At 47.6% G+C, this 17,457-nt stretch overlaps 1 protein-coding gene across 3 annotated transcripts in view; it reads right to left on the minus strand.

The window, feature by feature from the left end:
• Nucleotides 1-17,457, minus strand: part of SNX29 (sorting nexin 29) — a 475,893-nt gene that overhangs the window by 290,383 nt on the left and 168,053 nt on the right. For all 3 annotated transcript variants that reach the window (XM_059415299.1, XM_059415297.1, XM_059415298.1), the window contains exon 14: nucleotides 2,877-2,959. In XM_059415299.1, the coding sequence (XP_059271282.1) occupies nucleotides 2,877-2,959 (83 nt within the window). The remainder of the gene's footprint in view (nucleotides 1-2,876; nucleotides 2,960-17,457) is intronic.

Raw genomic sequence — 17,457 nt, forward strand, 5'->3', positions numbered from 1 at the left:
GCAAGCAGAAACTAAGTATCTCACAGAAGAGGCAGAAACTAAGTATCTCACAGAAGAGCCGCACCTGCACCTTCTCTCTCTCACCATCAACAACCATCTGACAGAACTAGCACAGAACCCCATTAAACCACAGGCCAAAGAAAAAGGGCCATGTAAAGAGCCCGAGGGTAACAGCATCTCTACGGGTTTGTAGGGCCGAGACCTTCCCCTCACTCAGTGTGGGAGCTTTTGGAAAGCTCGTCTGATGAAGTAGCCAACTAGGTCCCCCTTCTTGGACTCCACTGGCCACCATCAGGGGGACCCCAGCTCCCCATCTTGGTAAACCCAGAGGACTGATGGGCCTGAGCATCATGTATGGGCTCCTGGTTCAATCTCCATCTGCTTTCTCACTACCAATGAATGAACTGCCCTTCGGATGACCCATCATTCCCTGCATGCTTGACTGACGTGAGTCGTCTCTGGAGAGAATGACCCAGTCGTGTCCACACAACCTAGCGGGTATCTGAGTGGGTTTACTGGCTCTTCAGGCCCCTCAGGTCCCTCAGGCCCCTCAGGGAGCTGCCAGAAGGCCTTCTCCAAGCAAGACGCCAACTTGATGTAGGAGGTTTCAAACTTCAGGGAAGCCATTGACAGAAACATGAGTCTGGAGAGCAATCTCCCGCTCTCCCCCTGTAAGGGAGAGTGCCGCGTGCTAAAGAGCAGAAATGCTGGAGCTCAAAAAGAACTCAGGAAACACTCAGGAAGAGCTGCGCCACGAGCTCAACTGTCAAGCCAGTTCACTGAGGACACAGCACCCCACATGCCATCACGGTGAGGCCAGAAAGGGAGCAGACAGCACACACCAGGATAACAGAAATCCAAACATGTACCCACAGGGTAAGGGCTCCCATAATGCTCATACTCCAAAAGGTATTTTATAATGTTGAGGTTTTTCAAACACAAGCCCAACAAGTGCTTCTTTTTTCCTAGGTTTAATATCCTTAGTGCACCGAAACCTAGCTCTGAGAAGGCAAAGTATGGATTTCTCAGGAGGCAGTGGGGTGCCATCTACGGATCACGGGCATTAGAGTCATGTATCTAGAAGTGCAACTGTGGGGCCCATCCTAGATCCACGAAACCACTGGTGGAAAGAACAGCATTCTTCCTACCTGAGAACAGTCGTATTTAGTGTGTTCCCCAGGTGATGGCCTCAGCAGACTCTAATTTAAGAACTGTGTAAGGCAAAGAACCAGGGATTCAGAGGAAAATGACCCTGAGTTCACTTCTACCCTAGATACACGTATGAGTCTCTTAAGCTCTCCTAAGTCTCCAATAATAAACTTTCTAAAATAAAGAAAAATCAAGAAATTAAAATACAGGAAAAATACCTCCTCTTCACAGGGTGACAAAACCCCAAGGAAACAGACTAGAAGCTGCCCGGGAAGGGTAAATGGTACACAAATACTGCTCATTCAGGACACATCACGGACGGAATGAGCACCTACAAAAGTGAGGTGTTGGGGAGACAAAGATGAGGAGTGAAAGTCGAAAGACCAACACCCACAGAACACACGTGACACGGATTCAGGACCATAACAGCAATGTCTGTTTGAAAAAGGGACGAGCTCACAGAGGAAGACGTGATTAATTCTGCAGTGATAACCCCTAGACCAGTAACAGTTAGAGACCGATTACGAACGAAGCAAGGCATGTAATAAAAGAGTAATAATAATGATCACCAACACGGAGAAGCCGATCAGAGACCGTAATCAACACAAAAAAAGCTTGAAACAAAATTCAAGCCTTTCTGTTATTAGTATGCAACCCACATCCAGATTCCAATGCTGCCTCCTTCTATTCCACAGAAACATAACCACCACTTATTGAACGCCCATGATGTGCCAGGTGCCACACTGCAAACTTCACACTCATTGTCTCGGTCAATCCACGCCACTACCATTGGTGGGAGGTTTCTACTTCCTGATGGCAAAATAACTCCAACACCTCAAATGACCCTGGGTGTGCCTGGATTCAGAGGCAAGTCTGGCAGACTCCCAAGACCTGTAAGCCTGGAGGATCCACCCCTTTGTTACAGTGTCTACACCCCAAGAGTTCATTTGTGTTTAAGTCAATCTCTTAATGGCAAATTGGCTGAAGGCTGTAAGACGTTTCAGGCAAAGGGAAATACCCTTTCCTGCAACTAAACGAGAATGTTTTAGTTGATTACACTGTAGCCAAAATGCGGAGAGAGGAAGCATATGGTATCACCTCCTTTAGTGCAATCTTGGTCAAGTGATCATTTTTCTATCTACTTGTATTTCTGACTAAGAGTATCAACAGCTAAAATATATTCAGTGCTTACCCGATACTAGGCATCATGCTATGATTTCTAGATGGATTACTTTGCGAGGTAGGGACTGTCAACTAAGCCCATTATACTGATGAGGATACTAAGGTACAGAGAGACAAAGGGGCTTACCCAGAACTGGGGCTGGGACCAGGTCAGCGCAACTCCACAGCTCTGGTTCTCCACCACTTTGGGGTTCTGTTTCTTTCACCCCTGGCCTGATGGGACTTAACCATGCTGCAAGGCTTTCTCCCTGGCAAGTACCTCAAGACCCAAGATAAAAAACTTCCTGATTATGCAAATTAACACAACCCTTGCTAGTGATCCAGCAAGTAAGTCTTACGACATTAGTTCTGCATGCAGCAAGAACACACAACAGGATGTTCCGTCTAATTTGTTTTCCAGAATCGTGACCAGCACGGTTTCTCGACCTCATCTGCATGAGTACTCATCCTGCGCTGAGTGGCTGGCTCCTGTGCACCAGGCACGCGGGCTAATAAGAATTAAAAAGCTGGGCCCCCTCCGCACCCCAGCTCGGTCTCCGCCTCACCTTCAGCTGCTTGACCTTCTCTTTTCAGCATCTGGACAGCTCCTACGTATTTCTTCAGTTGGACTTTGAGCACCTCGTTTTCTCTGCAGGTACAAGAACGTTAAAAAAAAATACATTTTTAAAAACTGGCAATTTAGACTGAAGGGGGGGCAATCTTTATAAAGAAAAACACATGAGGTTCACCTTATTAGTACATTTTTTGTTTTAGAGATCCTCACTGGTACGTTTGCAGAATGCCTGCAAAAACTGCTCATCCATAACTAGTGCTAACTGGTTCCAGTTCCCACCAAGTCAGGATGAGGACATGGGTTGTGCTCTGATTATCTGAATCTGTCAAGCTGCTGGGTGCCTATTGGGTGGTAGGCACTTGGCAATATTCTCTCCATTTACAGAAAAACACACAAGAACCACCTATTCAGCCTGGGGAATACTCATTTTTTTATTAATGGCCACAGGCACTGAATGTTTGGTATTTGCCAGGCATCACATGGCAACACCTACTTTACAGATGAGGAAACTGAATCATAAGAAGCAGCAGCTTCGTCCACACCCCCGTCCACACAAGACTCTATACAAGGCCCCATCAAAGTCCTGCTCTACGCAATTCACTCCCCCAGGTACACGGGATGAGGGAAAAAAAAACCACAAGGATCAGAAGGAAAAAACAACCAGTTACTGAGGACCACACAGCTGAGACTTTGCCTTCCTGACTTCACTGAATCAAGCAGCATTGGTTCATTCTTCATTCGTGGGGAAACGGTTTAAATGCCTGTCATGTATTAGGCACAATGACCCAATAGAATTCTCAGTTTTGAAGAGGGGGCACAGCTAAGGTCTGTGACTAAGGTCACATGGCCAAGGTCAAGGTCGTAAAGAAAGGCACGATGCCAAGACACCAACCCAGGCTGCTCTGTCCTCAAGGCCCCAAAGAGCTTTGCTCAGTTTCCTTAGGGATTCAAACTTGGTTTCTCATCACTGTCCCCAGGGAGTGCTGCCTCTTCCACATTTTCTGATTCTACTACTCCCACCGGAAGGTCTTGAGTCTGAGTGCCTTTAAATAGGAGAGAACACTTCCTCAATATGAGAACAGCTTTAAGACTGGGGTTCTTTTATAACCATAAAAATTTAAATGCTCTTTGCAAAAGAGTCCGAGGACACGTAAGCAGGAATGTACAAGTCAGCTGAAAGCCCAACACCTTGAAATCCAACCCAGCAACATTTTCATAGCTATCCTATCATACCTCTCTCCAGGCATGTGCGCACACATGTGAAGTAAATCTATTTTCCCTGGATGAAACATTTTTCACACTCCTTTCATTTTTTTGTTTGAAGTCTTCTCTTGCTTTGTTCACTCATCCACTAACCATCCCCCCTTTCTCATGGTAACCAACGCTGAAAACCCAGTATATATGTTTCAAGCCTTCCTCCACACTCATGTCGTCACTACAAACCCAAAACACTCGAGTATCAGTTACTTTGTAAAACCGGGTATTATACATATTTCCGCAGCTGGGCTGTCCCCTTGAACACTCACCACACAGGCAGTTTCTAACTCCATCTAGTTATGGATGCGTACGCCGCTCCTGGGTACGGCTGTGCACCACACACTTACTCAGGGTATGAACTTCTGACTGGCCATCATCAGTACTATTTTCCACGCATCTGACAACACCTCAGCCCTGTTTGCCCTTTTGCTTTTCTGCCCTTTTGGCAGAAAAGACCATCATCAGCTGCACGTTTGGCAGGAAAGACCATCATCAGCTGGAGACTCTCCCAGGACTTAGGAGTCACCTGAGAATGCTACGTTCATCTCGGAAGCCCTAGAGAATGAGCCACGGAGGAGCCCCTTTATCACCCCCTCCCTCCTCCTAGACCGCCTCTCACGGATGTTTGTAAAGCTGTCTGCAACTTCCTCCATCTGTGATGTGAATAGCAAACGTCTGAAGCCAAGCAACTAACAAGTCCTAGAAAGATTGGGGGGGGGGGGGAATGCTCCCCGATACACGTGGCTCGTACAGCTTGTTTTCTTGGATTCCTTCAGCAGAGTCTTGTCACTCATCCCAACCTACTCTTCATCTCTACGTGTGAATTCATGTCACATAGGGCCTGCAAATGAGAGAAAGCAATTTCTCTGCATTTCTCTACGGCCTCATTTAACAAGGGTTCATGGCAGCTCCCACGCATCGGAACACACAGGCTCACTGAGGCAGACTGACAGGTGAGCCGTGCCAACGTCTGCTGCCGGGCTCTGATTTGCTCACTGCACACGGGTCAGGCCTCGGCTGCCCTGGTGCTCTATGCTTCTGCAGCTGCCATGGACAGGTTTCCCGTGGCTGCTTTCCTTTTGGCTTGGATTTTTTAATCATGTCTTAGAGATTCTATCTCAAAATGAGATGTAACAGATTAAAACCAAGGTTTTTAATATAAACTGATCTCCATCAAGATGAGAAACTGCAGAGTACATCCAACTACTGGCTACGCACCTCTGGGGACCATAAATTCATCCCAGACAATTTTGTACCCATGAACGTGTCTGTCTTTTGGGTGGAGTTAACACTTTCCGGGCACTGGAACGCTTTATGAAAGAAACTCAAACACCTAATTGAGGCCCTTTGCATTCAATTTTTTTTTTTTTTTTTTAATGATCAGAGATTCACATGCGAGGATGATAGCGAGAGTTTCCCCGCCCTTGGCCCAGGCCTCCGATGGCTGCAGCTTACCTCACCACACGGCAGCAGCGAAACCCGAAGTCTGATAGGGGTGCAAAGTGTGTGTGTGTGTGTGTGTGTGTGTGTGTGTGTGTGTGTAGTCCCGTCCAGCCCACTACTCTCACTGAGGCTCCTAAGCATCCTCTCCCACACGGTGTCTCTTTAGACGGAATGCGGAAGGCTGCGGCCACTGCAGTCACACAGGCCAGGCCATGGAGAAGAGTCAACCAGGACGAAGAGTGAGTAGGGGGCAGGAGGCTATGAAAATCAGGGAGCTCCTGCCCCACCAAAAAAAAAATTTTTTAACTTAACACATTACTGGGTCTCCTGGCTGGCTCAGTCAGAAAAGCATGGGACTCTTGATCTCAGGGTCATGAGTTCAAGCCCCACGACGGGTGGAGAGATTGCTAACAAAAATAAACTTTAAAAGCACATTACCAGGCCAACAAAATACTTCCCAGCCTCTGGACAACTGATCTGCAAGCAGCTGACAGGATGTTAATCTGCAGCTCGGAGAGCCAAAGAGAGTTCATCATTCTTATTACACAGGTTTATTATGATTAGCAAATCTAAAAATGCCTTTTCAATTGACACCTCATGAGACGATAGAATGCATTAGTTAACTAAATGAATCCTGACTATAGAGAGGCTCGAGGCTCTCTGAGCAGGTGAAAAACACAGATAGGATGGTGCAGGCTCCCTCATTCCCCCTCCCCCACCAAGGGCCCTCACGCCACCGCAGGTCCCCTCACCAGGTACCCATCACCTCAACAGGTAAGGGGCCCGATGAGCAGGGCTCTGCTCACAGGCTGGGTCTTCGGAGCCACGGGGCCTCCCCTCTTCATTACCCCCCGAAGTGTGTGCACACTTGAGCGAGTGTGCGCACCACACGGCCCTGTCAGCTGTGCACGCGGGTACTATCCCAACAGACTCCTCTGAGCCATGAGGTGACAGGTCTTACTCTGAGCCTTTTTCTCTTCTGGTTGCTCAGCTACATTCCCTAATCTTCTACAGCGAAGTGAGGTTTGCAGGCAAAGAACACGTCTACAGCTGAGTCTCTTCAGGTTTGGTTTTTTGTGCTTGTTTTTTTGGTAAGACTTAAAGAATTTACTAAGAGCAATTAAAGACAACGCTGAGGAGGAAAGTTGAAGCTGCTACGGAGCAGGCCACCTGTCACCTGTGGGGCGGGGGCGGGGGGGGGACCAAACCCCATCTACATTGCCAATAAGTGCCGCGTGAGTCTGTGTAGATGAGAGCTCCGAGCAAGGACGCACATGTGTTTGCCACCCCATCCGTGAAGAGCTTAGGGCAACTTCCTCTTCTCCATTTCTCAGGATTTCGCCCTTCTTTGATTCTAGGAGGCCACTGCCCAGCTGAAGACCGCCCTCCCATATCTAGCTTCTTTTTGTAACCAACAGAGTTGATTTAATATCCAAACCCTGACAGACCACCTAGACCTTCCAGGAATGTGGGCCACTGGGAGGCCGAGTCCTAAGCGCAGTCACCAGGGCTCCAGGTGAGCTGCGGGCTTCACCCCTTTGGCGACCTGTCGGGATCCACCCATCAACACTAGCACCTCTCGGAGGATCTGGCCTTCAGGCTGTAACTCACGCACCTGCCTCCAATGAGGAGATGTTGCTGGGAGGCACCTTCAGCCATCACAATGTCAGCGGCAAGAAAACCATAGAACAAGGAGGAGCAGGGGTAGGGGTTCCGTCAGGCAAACCCGCTCTGTCATGGCCAAAGCCAACTGCAGTGGAAAACCAACCTCACAGACTCAAACCTGCAGAAACCCCCCTTCCCCACTCACCCTTGAGAACTTACCCAGTTCTCTGCACTCTCATGGGCAGTGGGACCTAACTTTCCTCACAGTTCCATCAAAGAGGAGAAGCACACAAAGAGAATGAACTTAAACAGAACCCTCCAAATGTGGTACATTCCCAAGATCATTTTAGAGGTTTACCTATCTTTTTATTGTTTTTTTAAAACACGGAGATATTCTTCTAGTAGATTTTTTAGAAACTGATTTTCCATATATTGCTGTGATAGGAAGAATCTTTTGAAAAGAAGTTCAAAGGTTTTCACAAGTGGACAGAAAGAACACCAGAGAGAGAATAATGCAGCTGGGACACAGGCGTGGCCCAAACCATGAGGCCAGGGCACAGTGACCAAATCTGGGGCAGAGAATCTACGCTTTAAAATAAAGGTATGAAGAGCAGGTATTTTCGAGTGCACGTCCTAAACTGCATTCGAGGGGGTGACAAAAGGCCACGGAAAGAGAACAAGGGGACCACAGGCGGACAGGGTCAGGGAGAGATGGGCTCAACAGCCTCATTCTCTCCGCCGCACCCCACGGCCGCCCCAGGGCTTCCCAGAGCTGCCGATGTGTTCATGCACACTGGGTAGCCTACAGCTACTGAAGTGCGGCTTTTTCAGACTGGACACAGCCCCCAAGACTGGGAGACCAATTTTAGTGGCAAACAACCAAGTTTCTGTTACAAAAATGTGGCCCGCATGGACCTTGGCAGAGGTGGGCATTTGGCAGCTTTAGGGTTTCCTCGAAATTCCTCCATGGTAGCTAAGAAGGGAAAAGCAGCTCAGGGCCAAGGCCTCCTACAGGTAAAAGCTGGGCCTACACATATAATGGCGAGCCCCTCTCCTCTCTACGACACATCGGGTTTGCCTCTGCGTGGGGGGATGTCATACACAGGCTCTTTGGGCAGACTGCAGGAAGGGCTGGTATTATCCCCAAATTTTATTACCTTTCACTTTGCAGATGAAGAAATGAAGTCTGCAAGAGGTTAAGCAGCCTGGGAGCGGTGGGGGGGATCACACGGAGAGTTCAAGGCAGGGTCACAATGTTCTTTGACACTGTCACACGCGTGGTCCCCAGCACCTCGGGAAGCTGGTTTCACTGTGCCCATTTTGCAGATGGGAAAGTGGTGGCCCAGGGAGTCAAACCAGAGATTCAAACCCATTTCCATGAACTCCAAAGTCTCACATTGTTCCATATACATTTAGGGAAGTACAAAGTCAAAAATGCAAGGCCCTGAAAGACCGCACTGAACCATGAGGGCGGCTGAGCCTGGGTGTGCAGATTCCCTCGGCTGCGTAGACTCCTGGGCAAATGTGACCAGCGAGCTTCATCCAGAGGGACGCTGACCTTCCAAGAGTCACACAGTGCAAGCCTCTGCCAGCCATGACCACAGGTCAGAGGTGAGCTTTAGGAAACATGACTCGACAGCCTCCAGAACGGGACACCAAGTCCACTTCCAGAAAGCCAAAGCCCGTGAATGAGAAGTCTCAGAACACCCACATGAGGGTGTTGTGAATATATCCGAAAAGAACTGGTTACAAACTAAATGTCGGGGGGGGCGGGGGGAGTGGGTACACTCCTGTGCATCCACCTACAGCAGGACACTAGGGAGCAGCACAGCTGGGAGTAGTGCGTGTGTTTCAGTGAGGAACATCTGTGAGGTGCCATTATGTCAGTGCAGCAGAGTACTGAAGGGGCGGACCTAAGACAGCCCCTTACATACAGTTTGCTATGGGTTTGCGATAGGAAGATATAAACCACAATGTTAACAGTGTTCATTTCTGAATGATGGAATGAGAAGACACTTTCAAGTTTTCCAACAATATACTTTACCAGTGAACGGGGCGGGGGGTGTACATTTAAGAGTAAGGTTAGATCAGGACGCCTGGGTGGCTCAGTTGCTAAGCGTCTGCCTTCGGCCCAGGTTGTGAACCCAGGATCCTGGGATCGAGCCCAGCATTGGGCTCCCTACTCAGCAGGCAGCCTGCTTCTCCCTCTGCCTGCAACTCCCCCTGACTGTATGCTCGCTCTAACAAAATCTTTTAAAAACTTAAAAAAAAAAAAAAGTAAGGTTAGATAGATCTAACATGGGGCAGGGGAGAAGGGAGGGAGGAGAGAACGGCTTTACCTAGAATCGCTTAGTGGTGCAAGACTGAATGGTTTCCCGGAAACTGGAGAACAAGACAAAGAAGTCACTCTCAGCACTCCCACTGAGCACAGCACCGGAGGTCCTACCCCGTGCGCTGAGGCTACACGGATGGCATCCAGAGTGGAAAGGACCTAAACTGGCCCCTGCTGGCATGTGACAGACTACTCTACACACCAAATCCCAAGAATCCACAAACATCTCCAAGAATGAGTTTTTAAAGGTCAGATGGCAGAAACTGTATTTCTACCCACTGGCAACGAACAATTAAAAAGCAAAATCGTAAGTCATTCATCCTAGCTCCCGAAGGAGAAATGCATAGGTGTAACTCCAATTTAAAAAAAAAAAAAATGTGCAGGGGCGCCTGGGTGGCTCAGTGGGTTAAAGCCTCTGCCTTCGGCTCAGGTCATGATCCCAGGGTCCTGGGATCAAGCCCCGCATCCGGCTCTCTGCTCAGTGGGGAGCCTGCTTCCCCCTCTCTCTCTGCCTGCCTCTCTGCCTACTTGGGATTTCTGTCAAATAAATAAATAAAATCTTTTTTAAAAATGTGCAGATGTGTATGCTGGAAACTATAAAACACTGATGGAAGAAATCAAAACACAACCACATACGCAAGAATTAGCAGGTTCCTGGATTGGCAGACTCGAAACAGGATGTCAGTTAAACTGATCCACACATTTCCTGCAAGCCCTACCAAAATGCCAGCTTTTCTTCCATAGATATGCACTGGTGGATTCTAAAATTTATATGGCAAGGCAAAGACACTACAATAATCAAAACCATTTTGAAAAAAAAAAAATTTTGAAATAGAAGCACAGTTGTGGAGGATGTGCACTACCCAATTTTAAGACTCTAGAAGAGTACAGCAGTCCGGGAATGGAGCACTACAGAATGACAATGACCAACAGAACAGAACCAAGAGTCCAGAAATAAAGTCACAAATCTGGCCAAGTGGAAAAAAAATTTTTTTTAAGATTTTAAGTAATCTCTGTACCCAGCATGGGACGCTAACTTACACCCCCCAAGACCAACAGTCCCATGTTCCACTGACTGAGCCAGGTCCCTCTGGACAGGAGATTTCTGACTACAGCACAAAGGCAACTCAGGAGAATGGATGGTCTTTCCAATGCTTGTTTTCAGAACAGCTGCACATCCATAAGCAGAAAAGTGAACTTCAACTAATACCTCACACCTTATTCAAATAATAACCCAAACTGTACAACAGATAAATGCAAAATACACAAGCCTGCAATGTTTGAGAAACTCTGCCTGCCTAAGCTGGGTTAGGCACACAGTTCTCACATTTAACAGCAGAAGCGTGATTTGTAATAGCCCAAAAAAAAAAAAAAAAAAAAAAAAAAAGCTAAGCTGGATTTGCTCTGCAAAAGACATTGACAAGAGCATGAAAGGACAAGCCGCAGATGGGGAGAAAATACTTATAAATCATACAGACAACAGAACACCTGTGTCTAAAATATATAATGAACTCTCCAAACTCAAGGAAATACCACTGCCTACTCATATAGGGAGGGGAAGCCTATCTGAAGAGACATTTCACCCAAGATGATACACAGACAGTAAACAGAGACAAAAATGCTGAACATCATTCACCATTAAGGAAATACAAATCAAATCTAGTGAGATAGCACTAGAAGCTTATTAAAAAAAAAAAAAAAACTTTCTACTGATGCTATGAAGTGCTGGGGGGAATGCAGCAAAACTGAAACTCTCAAACATTGCGTGGGATGCAGAAATGCTCAGCGACTCTGGGGAACAGTACAAGAGCTTTCCATCAAGTTCAACAGACATTCGTCAAGTGACCCAGCCACTCACTTCTGCAAGGTTTTCCTGGAAAACTGAAAATGTATTGTTCGTACTTTCCTGGAAAACTGAAAATGTATTGTTCGTACAAAATATCTACATGAATGTTTGTAACAATGTTATTCATGATCCCCCCCAAAACTGGGAACAAGTGCCCTGTGGTGAGCAAAGGGTTGCACCACCCAGGACACATTCTCACAAAGGAATGCTACTTATCATTACAAAATCCACGCCCTGTTGATGCCGAACAACTTGCATGAAACTCATAAACATTTGCTAAATTAAAGAAGCTGTCTCCAAAGGCTACACGCTCTAGGGTTTCATGTATACAGTGTTCTAGAAAAGACCAAATGACGGGGGTGGGAACAGACCACCAGGAGACAAGCAAGAGGTGTTGCGGAAGGGTCTGACTACAAAGGGGAAGCCGGTGACCATTTCTGGAGGTGAGCCAACAGTTGTTCATGCTGACTGCGATAGTGGGGTTCCGTTCATCTGTGCAGGTCTTAAGTCTTATAACTTAACGTCTTTAAAAAGTGAATTGCATGGGTGTCTGGGTGGCTCAGTGGGTTAAAGCCTCTGCCTTCGGCTCAGGTCATCATCTCAGGGTCCTGGGATAGAGCCCCGAATCGGGCTCTCTACTTAGTGGGGAACCTGCTTCTTCCCCTCTCTCTGCCTGCCTCTCTGCCTACTTGTGATCTCTGTCTGTCAAATAAATAAACAAAAAATCTTTTAAAAAAAGATAATTAAAATGTGAATTGTACTGCATGTACATTAAACCAAAAAAACAGTTAATTAAAAAAAAAAGTAAAGTAAGTTACAGAGGAGAAGATAGGGCCACATTCACTGCTGTGCCCACCTAGGAGGCATCCCCACTTACCAGCAGCCACAATACAGGCAGACATCATAAAGCCAGAAGCTGCCAACTGCAGGCAGGGGACAGGAAAAGAAACAGTGACAAAGTTGCAGTCCTGCCACTATCTCTCTGTACCTTTTCTTCAGCCTTTGTCTATTTTTTTAATAGAATACACCTGAGATCGACTGTCTTCTTCTTTTTCAAGGGTACAGTGCAGGCATTAAGTATATGCACACTGTTGTGCAGCCATTTCCAGGACTTTCTTCATTTTGCATGGTGGAAACTGTACCCATTCAAAAAGTCCCCATTCCTACCTCCACCGCACGCCGCACCAGTCCCCAGAACTGCATTCCTCTCGGGTTCTGTGATAAATACCCTTCCGGTTTGAAGAAAGGAGACCAGGCAAATGTCAGTATCAACAGGGCGACAGGTGTGAACACATCTTCGGGGCATGAGGCCGTCTGTCGCCGATGCACAGCTTGAGTTAGAAATGCGGCTCCAAAGACTGAGTGACCCGTGGACCAGAGTCGTTTTAGGACCTCTCAGCAGGGCAAGCCCAGTGGAGCCTGGCTTGCTCAGGCTCCCATCACGCAGAGGTCCACACTGCCTCCCAAGAGCAGCACCGTCACTATTGCTGGATTGCGTGGAAGACTGAGGTTTCCTTCTTAAATCCCGACCTGACTTCAGAATCCAAGAACAAGGTCAAGTCTAGATTCGACTATTTCATTGCCCCCTTCTAATTCTTTGAAAATTGCTCACATTCAGAGCATCACTTGCCTTCCATTCCGTACAGCACAGAGCAGGGTGTGCGCATCGCCAGGCAACTGAGCATGGCCCCGGGTCAACCGCAGCTCCGGTCAATCGCTTCCCCCTTCCAGACAGGGGCTGGAGTGTCGGCGCCCGAAAGCTATCAGTCTGTTCTCACTCATGTGGCAGAACTTCACTGGTTGTCGGGCAAGAGGTCGGGGAAGGGAAGGCATCAGTCAGCAAAAGTGACACAACCCCCTGGTCTCTCGGAGCTTCCTCTACTTCCCAATTTTAGTTTTCCATGTGACTCGGTGGAGGGTGCTGGAGGTCCACTAACAAGGTCATCAGAAAGCATCTACTCCACAAGGGCTGCGTGCAGAAGGCAGGAGGGTGCCCAGAAGAGCCAAGGACTCTCTACCCCACTGGAGTTCACAATCCAGGGGGCCCAAAAAGACCGGCCCCGGCAACCAAGGTACAGAGCAGAAAAGTCAACTCCTGTGTGTAGCAGAGGCAACTAGAAACATCTAGAAACAGACAAACCTGGTTCAACTCTCAGCTCCAGTTCTGACCAGCTCTTTAACAACACCCACAGAAGGAAGGCGGTAGCACTGGTAGGTGATGGGGTGGCAACAGCTAGTAGTGGGGACAGCAACAGTGGTAGTCCCGGTGATGGTGGTCGTAGTAGGTGGTGATAGAGGGGCAGCAGCTCACACAGTGCTCCCTGACTACCCAGTTCTGTTCTCAAGACTTCACGATAGGCCACCTCTAAAGGGCACTGTGCAGAGGCCCACCTCATGAAGGAGGAGGTCTGCCAGCAACCCAGTGAGTCAGGCTGGAAGACCATCCAGGCCAAGGGGTCCCTTGACATGATGAAACGTTCCACCCAACCCCTGACCACCACCTCCTGACAGCCTGAGCCAGAGGCACCCAGCTAAGTGGTGCCCAGATTCCGGACCCATAGAAACCAGGAGACAAGATGGTGTTGTTTGGTTGCCTGGGTGGCTCAGTCGGTTAAGCATTTGCCTTCAGCTCAAGTCATGATCCCAGGGTCCTGGAATCGAGTCCTACGTCAGGCTCCCTGCCCAGCGGGGTGTTTGCTTCTCCCACTGTACATCTTCCCCGCAATCATGCTTTCTCTGTAACTCTCTCACATATAAATAAAACCTTTTTAAAAAAAGAGAGAGAGAGAGAATGAGAATGTTGTTTTATCTGCTACGTTTTGGGGCAATTTATTAACTGTTGAGAACTAATACAGTATTAATTCATTTAATCCTAACCATTCTTTGAAGTACTTTAAGCCTCAATTTTAGGCCTAGAAACAGAGGTAAGAGCAAGGTGAGAGGTGACAAGACAGCGTGCCCAAGACGACCAACTCTCCTAGCCCGTCTCCCATCTATCTGAGCGAGAGTCTCACGGGAGGAATTTCTAACCACACGTGTGCAGCATAATGACCCTCTCCGCACTTCAGCTCACGCACCTCAACAAAGGAAGAATACTGAGGACTTACCCAGCATGTCATAGAAAGCCTATCGTTGATTCAGCTCGTTCCCACATACATACTACGTACTGGGCATTATTCTGGCGGAAATGTAGCCGTAACCAGACAGACTAGGTCTTTACCCTCCTGAAAACAAGATCCTCACAGGGAAGGTGTGCAGCTCAGTCAGCAAACAGACTTCAGAGACCACGAGGACTATAAAAGCTCACACGAGCCACACCCATTAGAATGGCAGAAACCCACAACACTGACAACAGCAGATGACCCTCGAGGACGTGATGCCACAGGAACTCTCGGTGCTGGCGGGAACACAGAATGGACCCGCCACTCCCCAACAGTCTGGCAATTCCTTACAGTTCCTTACAGCAGTTCCTTACACACTCCTACTATAAGATCCAGCAATCACACGGCGTGGTATTTACCCAAACGAGCTAAAACTCACAACCATACAAAAGCTCGCCATCCTATGCCTAACTGCCAGAGCATGGAAGCAACCAAGCCATCTTTCCGGAAGTGACTGCATCAGCGAACTGGTGCATTCAGACAAAGAGTATCTATCATTCAGTGATGCAAATGTTTACAGTAGCAAATATGTGGAAGCAGCCTGAGTGTCCACGGACTGATGAATGGAGAAAGAGGTGTGGTGTGGATATACAATGGAGTATTAGTCAGCTGTAAGAAAGAATGAAATCTGGCTATTTGCAATGATGTGGATGGAGCTAGAGAGTGGAATGTTAAGCAAAATAAGAGAAAAATACCCCATGATTTCACTCACATGGAATTTAAGAAACAAACAAGCAAAGGGAAACAAGGAGAGAAAGAGTCAAAGCAAGAAACATTCTTAGCTAGAGAGAACGGATGGGGACCAGGGGGGAGGTTGGCGGGGGGCTGGGTAAGGGGCCTGAGGAGTACAGCTATCATCATGAGCACAGGGGATGAGTGGACCCGTTGAATCACGGCACTGTCCGCCTGAACAGTAATTATTCCAGTGTATGGTAACTGGAATTAAAGTAAAAACTTAAAGTGAAAAATGAAATACATAGAAATAAAAACTCTGGTATCTTAATTAAAAGTAAATGAATACCTAAACATACTGACAGTGGGAGCCGGGTTCTTGCTTCAGAGACGAGTAACAAATCCATAAAGTCAGGAGACTGGAGGTCAAGAGTGTGGGGCTAGATTGGAATTCAGGGCGGCGGCCATCTCAACTCATGGGGTCATTTCTGAAGGACACGGAAGCCAACTCATCAGGGTTGCCGCTAGACAAATCCAGAACAACTGGACCATCAGAATGCTGATAATAATAGATGATGAGCCACTGAATAAAACAGAAATCTGGGAACCTGTCAGTAAGTGGAAAGTTTAATGCATCATGAGGTATTTACATAGACTCCAACCACCTCTCCACAAAATACTGAGCAGCCACAATGGGGGAAGTGTTCCCAGCGGAGAAGGGTGGCAGACACCAGAGTGATCAAGGGATCAAAATTCCTGTCGTCAGTTACAGCAGAAAGGGAAGGCGTGCAGCACAGAGAAGAAAACGCACTGCCTCGGTGATGTCAGTAACCAAGATGCACGGACTCAAAGCTCGTCTCAGAAACAACACACCAACCCGCCGAGTGGTATTCTGCCCCGTAAGCTGACCTGTGGTCTTCAGAACTGTCAAGGTCACGGAAATCCCGGGGAAAAATCTGTTCCAGCCCAGAGACATTACATGCAACAAGTCATTCTGGAATCAATCATTTTACAAGAAAGGCCATTATTGGGACAATAGGTAAAGGCTGAATGCAAAGAAAGAACTAGATGGTAGAAATGTAAATTTTCTGATTAGGATGATTGCATGCATTATGGAGAAGAATGTTCTGTTTCTAGCAAACGGCTGTCTTCAGGAGTTTAAAATTTAAAAAAAAATAAATAAATAAGTTGCCTTGAGGCAGATTCCCAGGCCCTGCTGAAGAACTCAACATTTGCATTCTGGAGGAGGCCTGGGATCTGCATTTTAACCAGCTTCCAGGTCACTTCTGGGACACCCCTAAGCCCAAACACCACTCCCTGCGCTGCACTGTCTACACTGCACTCTCCCAGCACAAGAGCCCACCAAGGCACCACCACACTCCCCCAATGCGTGCAGTTCAGAAAACAGTGGTCCTTCAGTTTGCACAGGAAATCTGACTACTGGGGCACCTGGGGGGCTCAGTCAGTTAAGCGTCTGCCTTCACTCAGGTCATGATCCCAGGGTCCTGGAATCAGGCCCCATGTCTCCCTCCTTGCTCAGTGGGGAGCCTGCTTCTCCCTTGGCCCCTCTCCACCATTCGTGTGCTCTATCAAATGAAGAAAGTCTTTAATAACAAATGGAAAAAGGTTAAAGAAAGAAATCTGACTACTTCGGTCTTTCCGGCCATTTTCTTTAATAAGACAGGGCCAGGACTGCCCAGGGGGCCCGAATTCCAGGAAGCCTGCGTTGCTCTTGACTGTTGTCTGACTTGAGCTGTGCGGGGTCTCATCTGCCAGCTGGAGGGGAGAGGAGTCGTAAAAAGCTTGTTTGATTTTTTGTGCTCTCTCCCTGTTCCCACCATTTCACTACTTCTTTTATAAGCCCCATCTCATTAGCCACCTGGCAAATTCCACTCAGAATGGCACACTGGCCCCACATTTCATATCCAGAGCCAGGGAAACAGCCCAAAGAACTCCAGCAACTCATGAAGGTAATTAATTGCAGATGACACATACCCAAAATATCCTGAGCACAACAGGAAAATCACAGGGCTCCAAACTTAATAGCCAGAATCATACTTGACTGTCATTTACATTCACTCAAAACCCTTTCGAGTTACTTCTTTAAGGCACGGATTTAATGCAGCTTACTGTTAACTTCAGTTCTTTAGGTCATTAAAGTATTTGCCTGGAGGTCCAACAGGCCTAACATGAACACTAGCCCTGCCTCTTTCTGACTTTGGGCAAGTCACTTGACCTCTCTGGGCCCTGGCTTATC

Source organism: Mustela nigripes, chromosome 11, assembly GCF_022355385.1.
Source record: "Mustela nigripes isolate SB6536 chromosome 11, MUSNIG.SB6536, whole genome shotgun sequence".
NCBI classification, from domain to species: Eukaryota; Metazoa; Chordata; class Mammalia; order Carnivora; family Mustelidae; genus Mustela; species Mustela nigripes.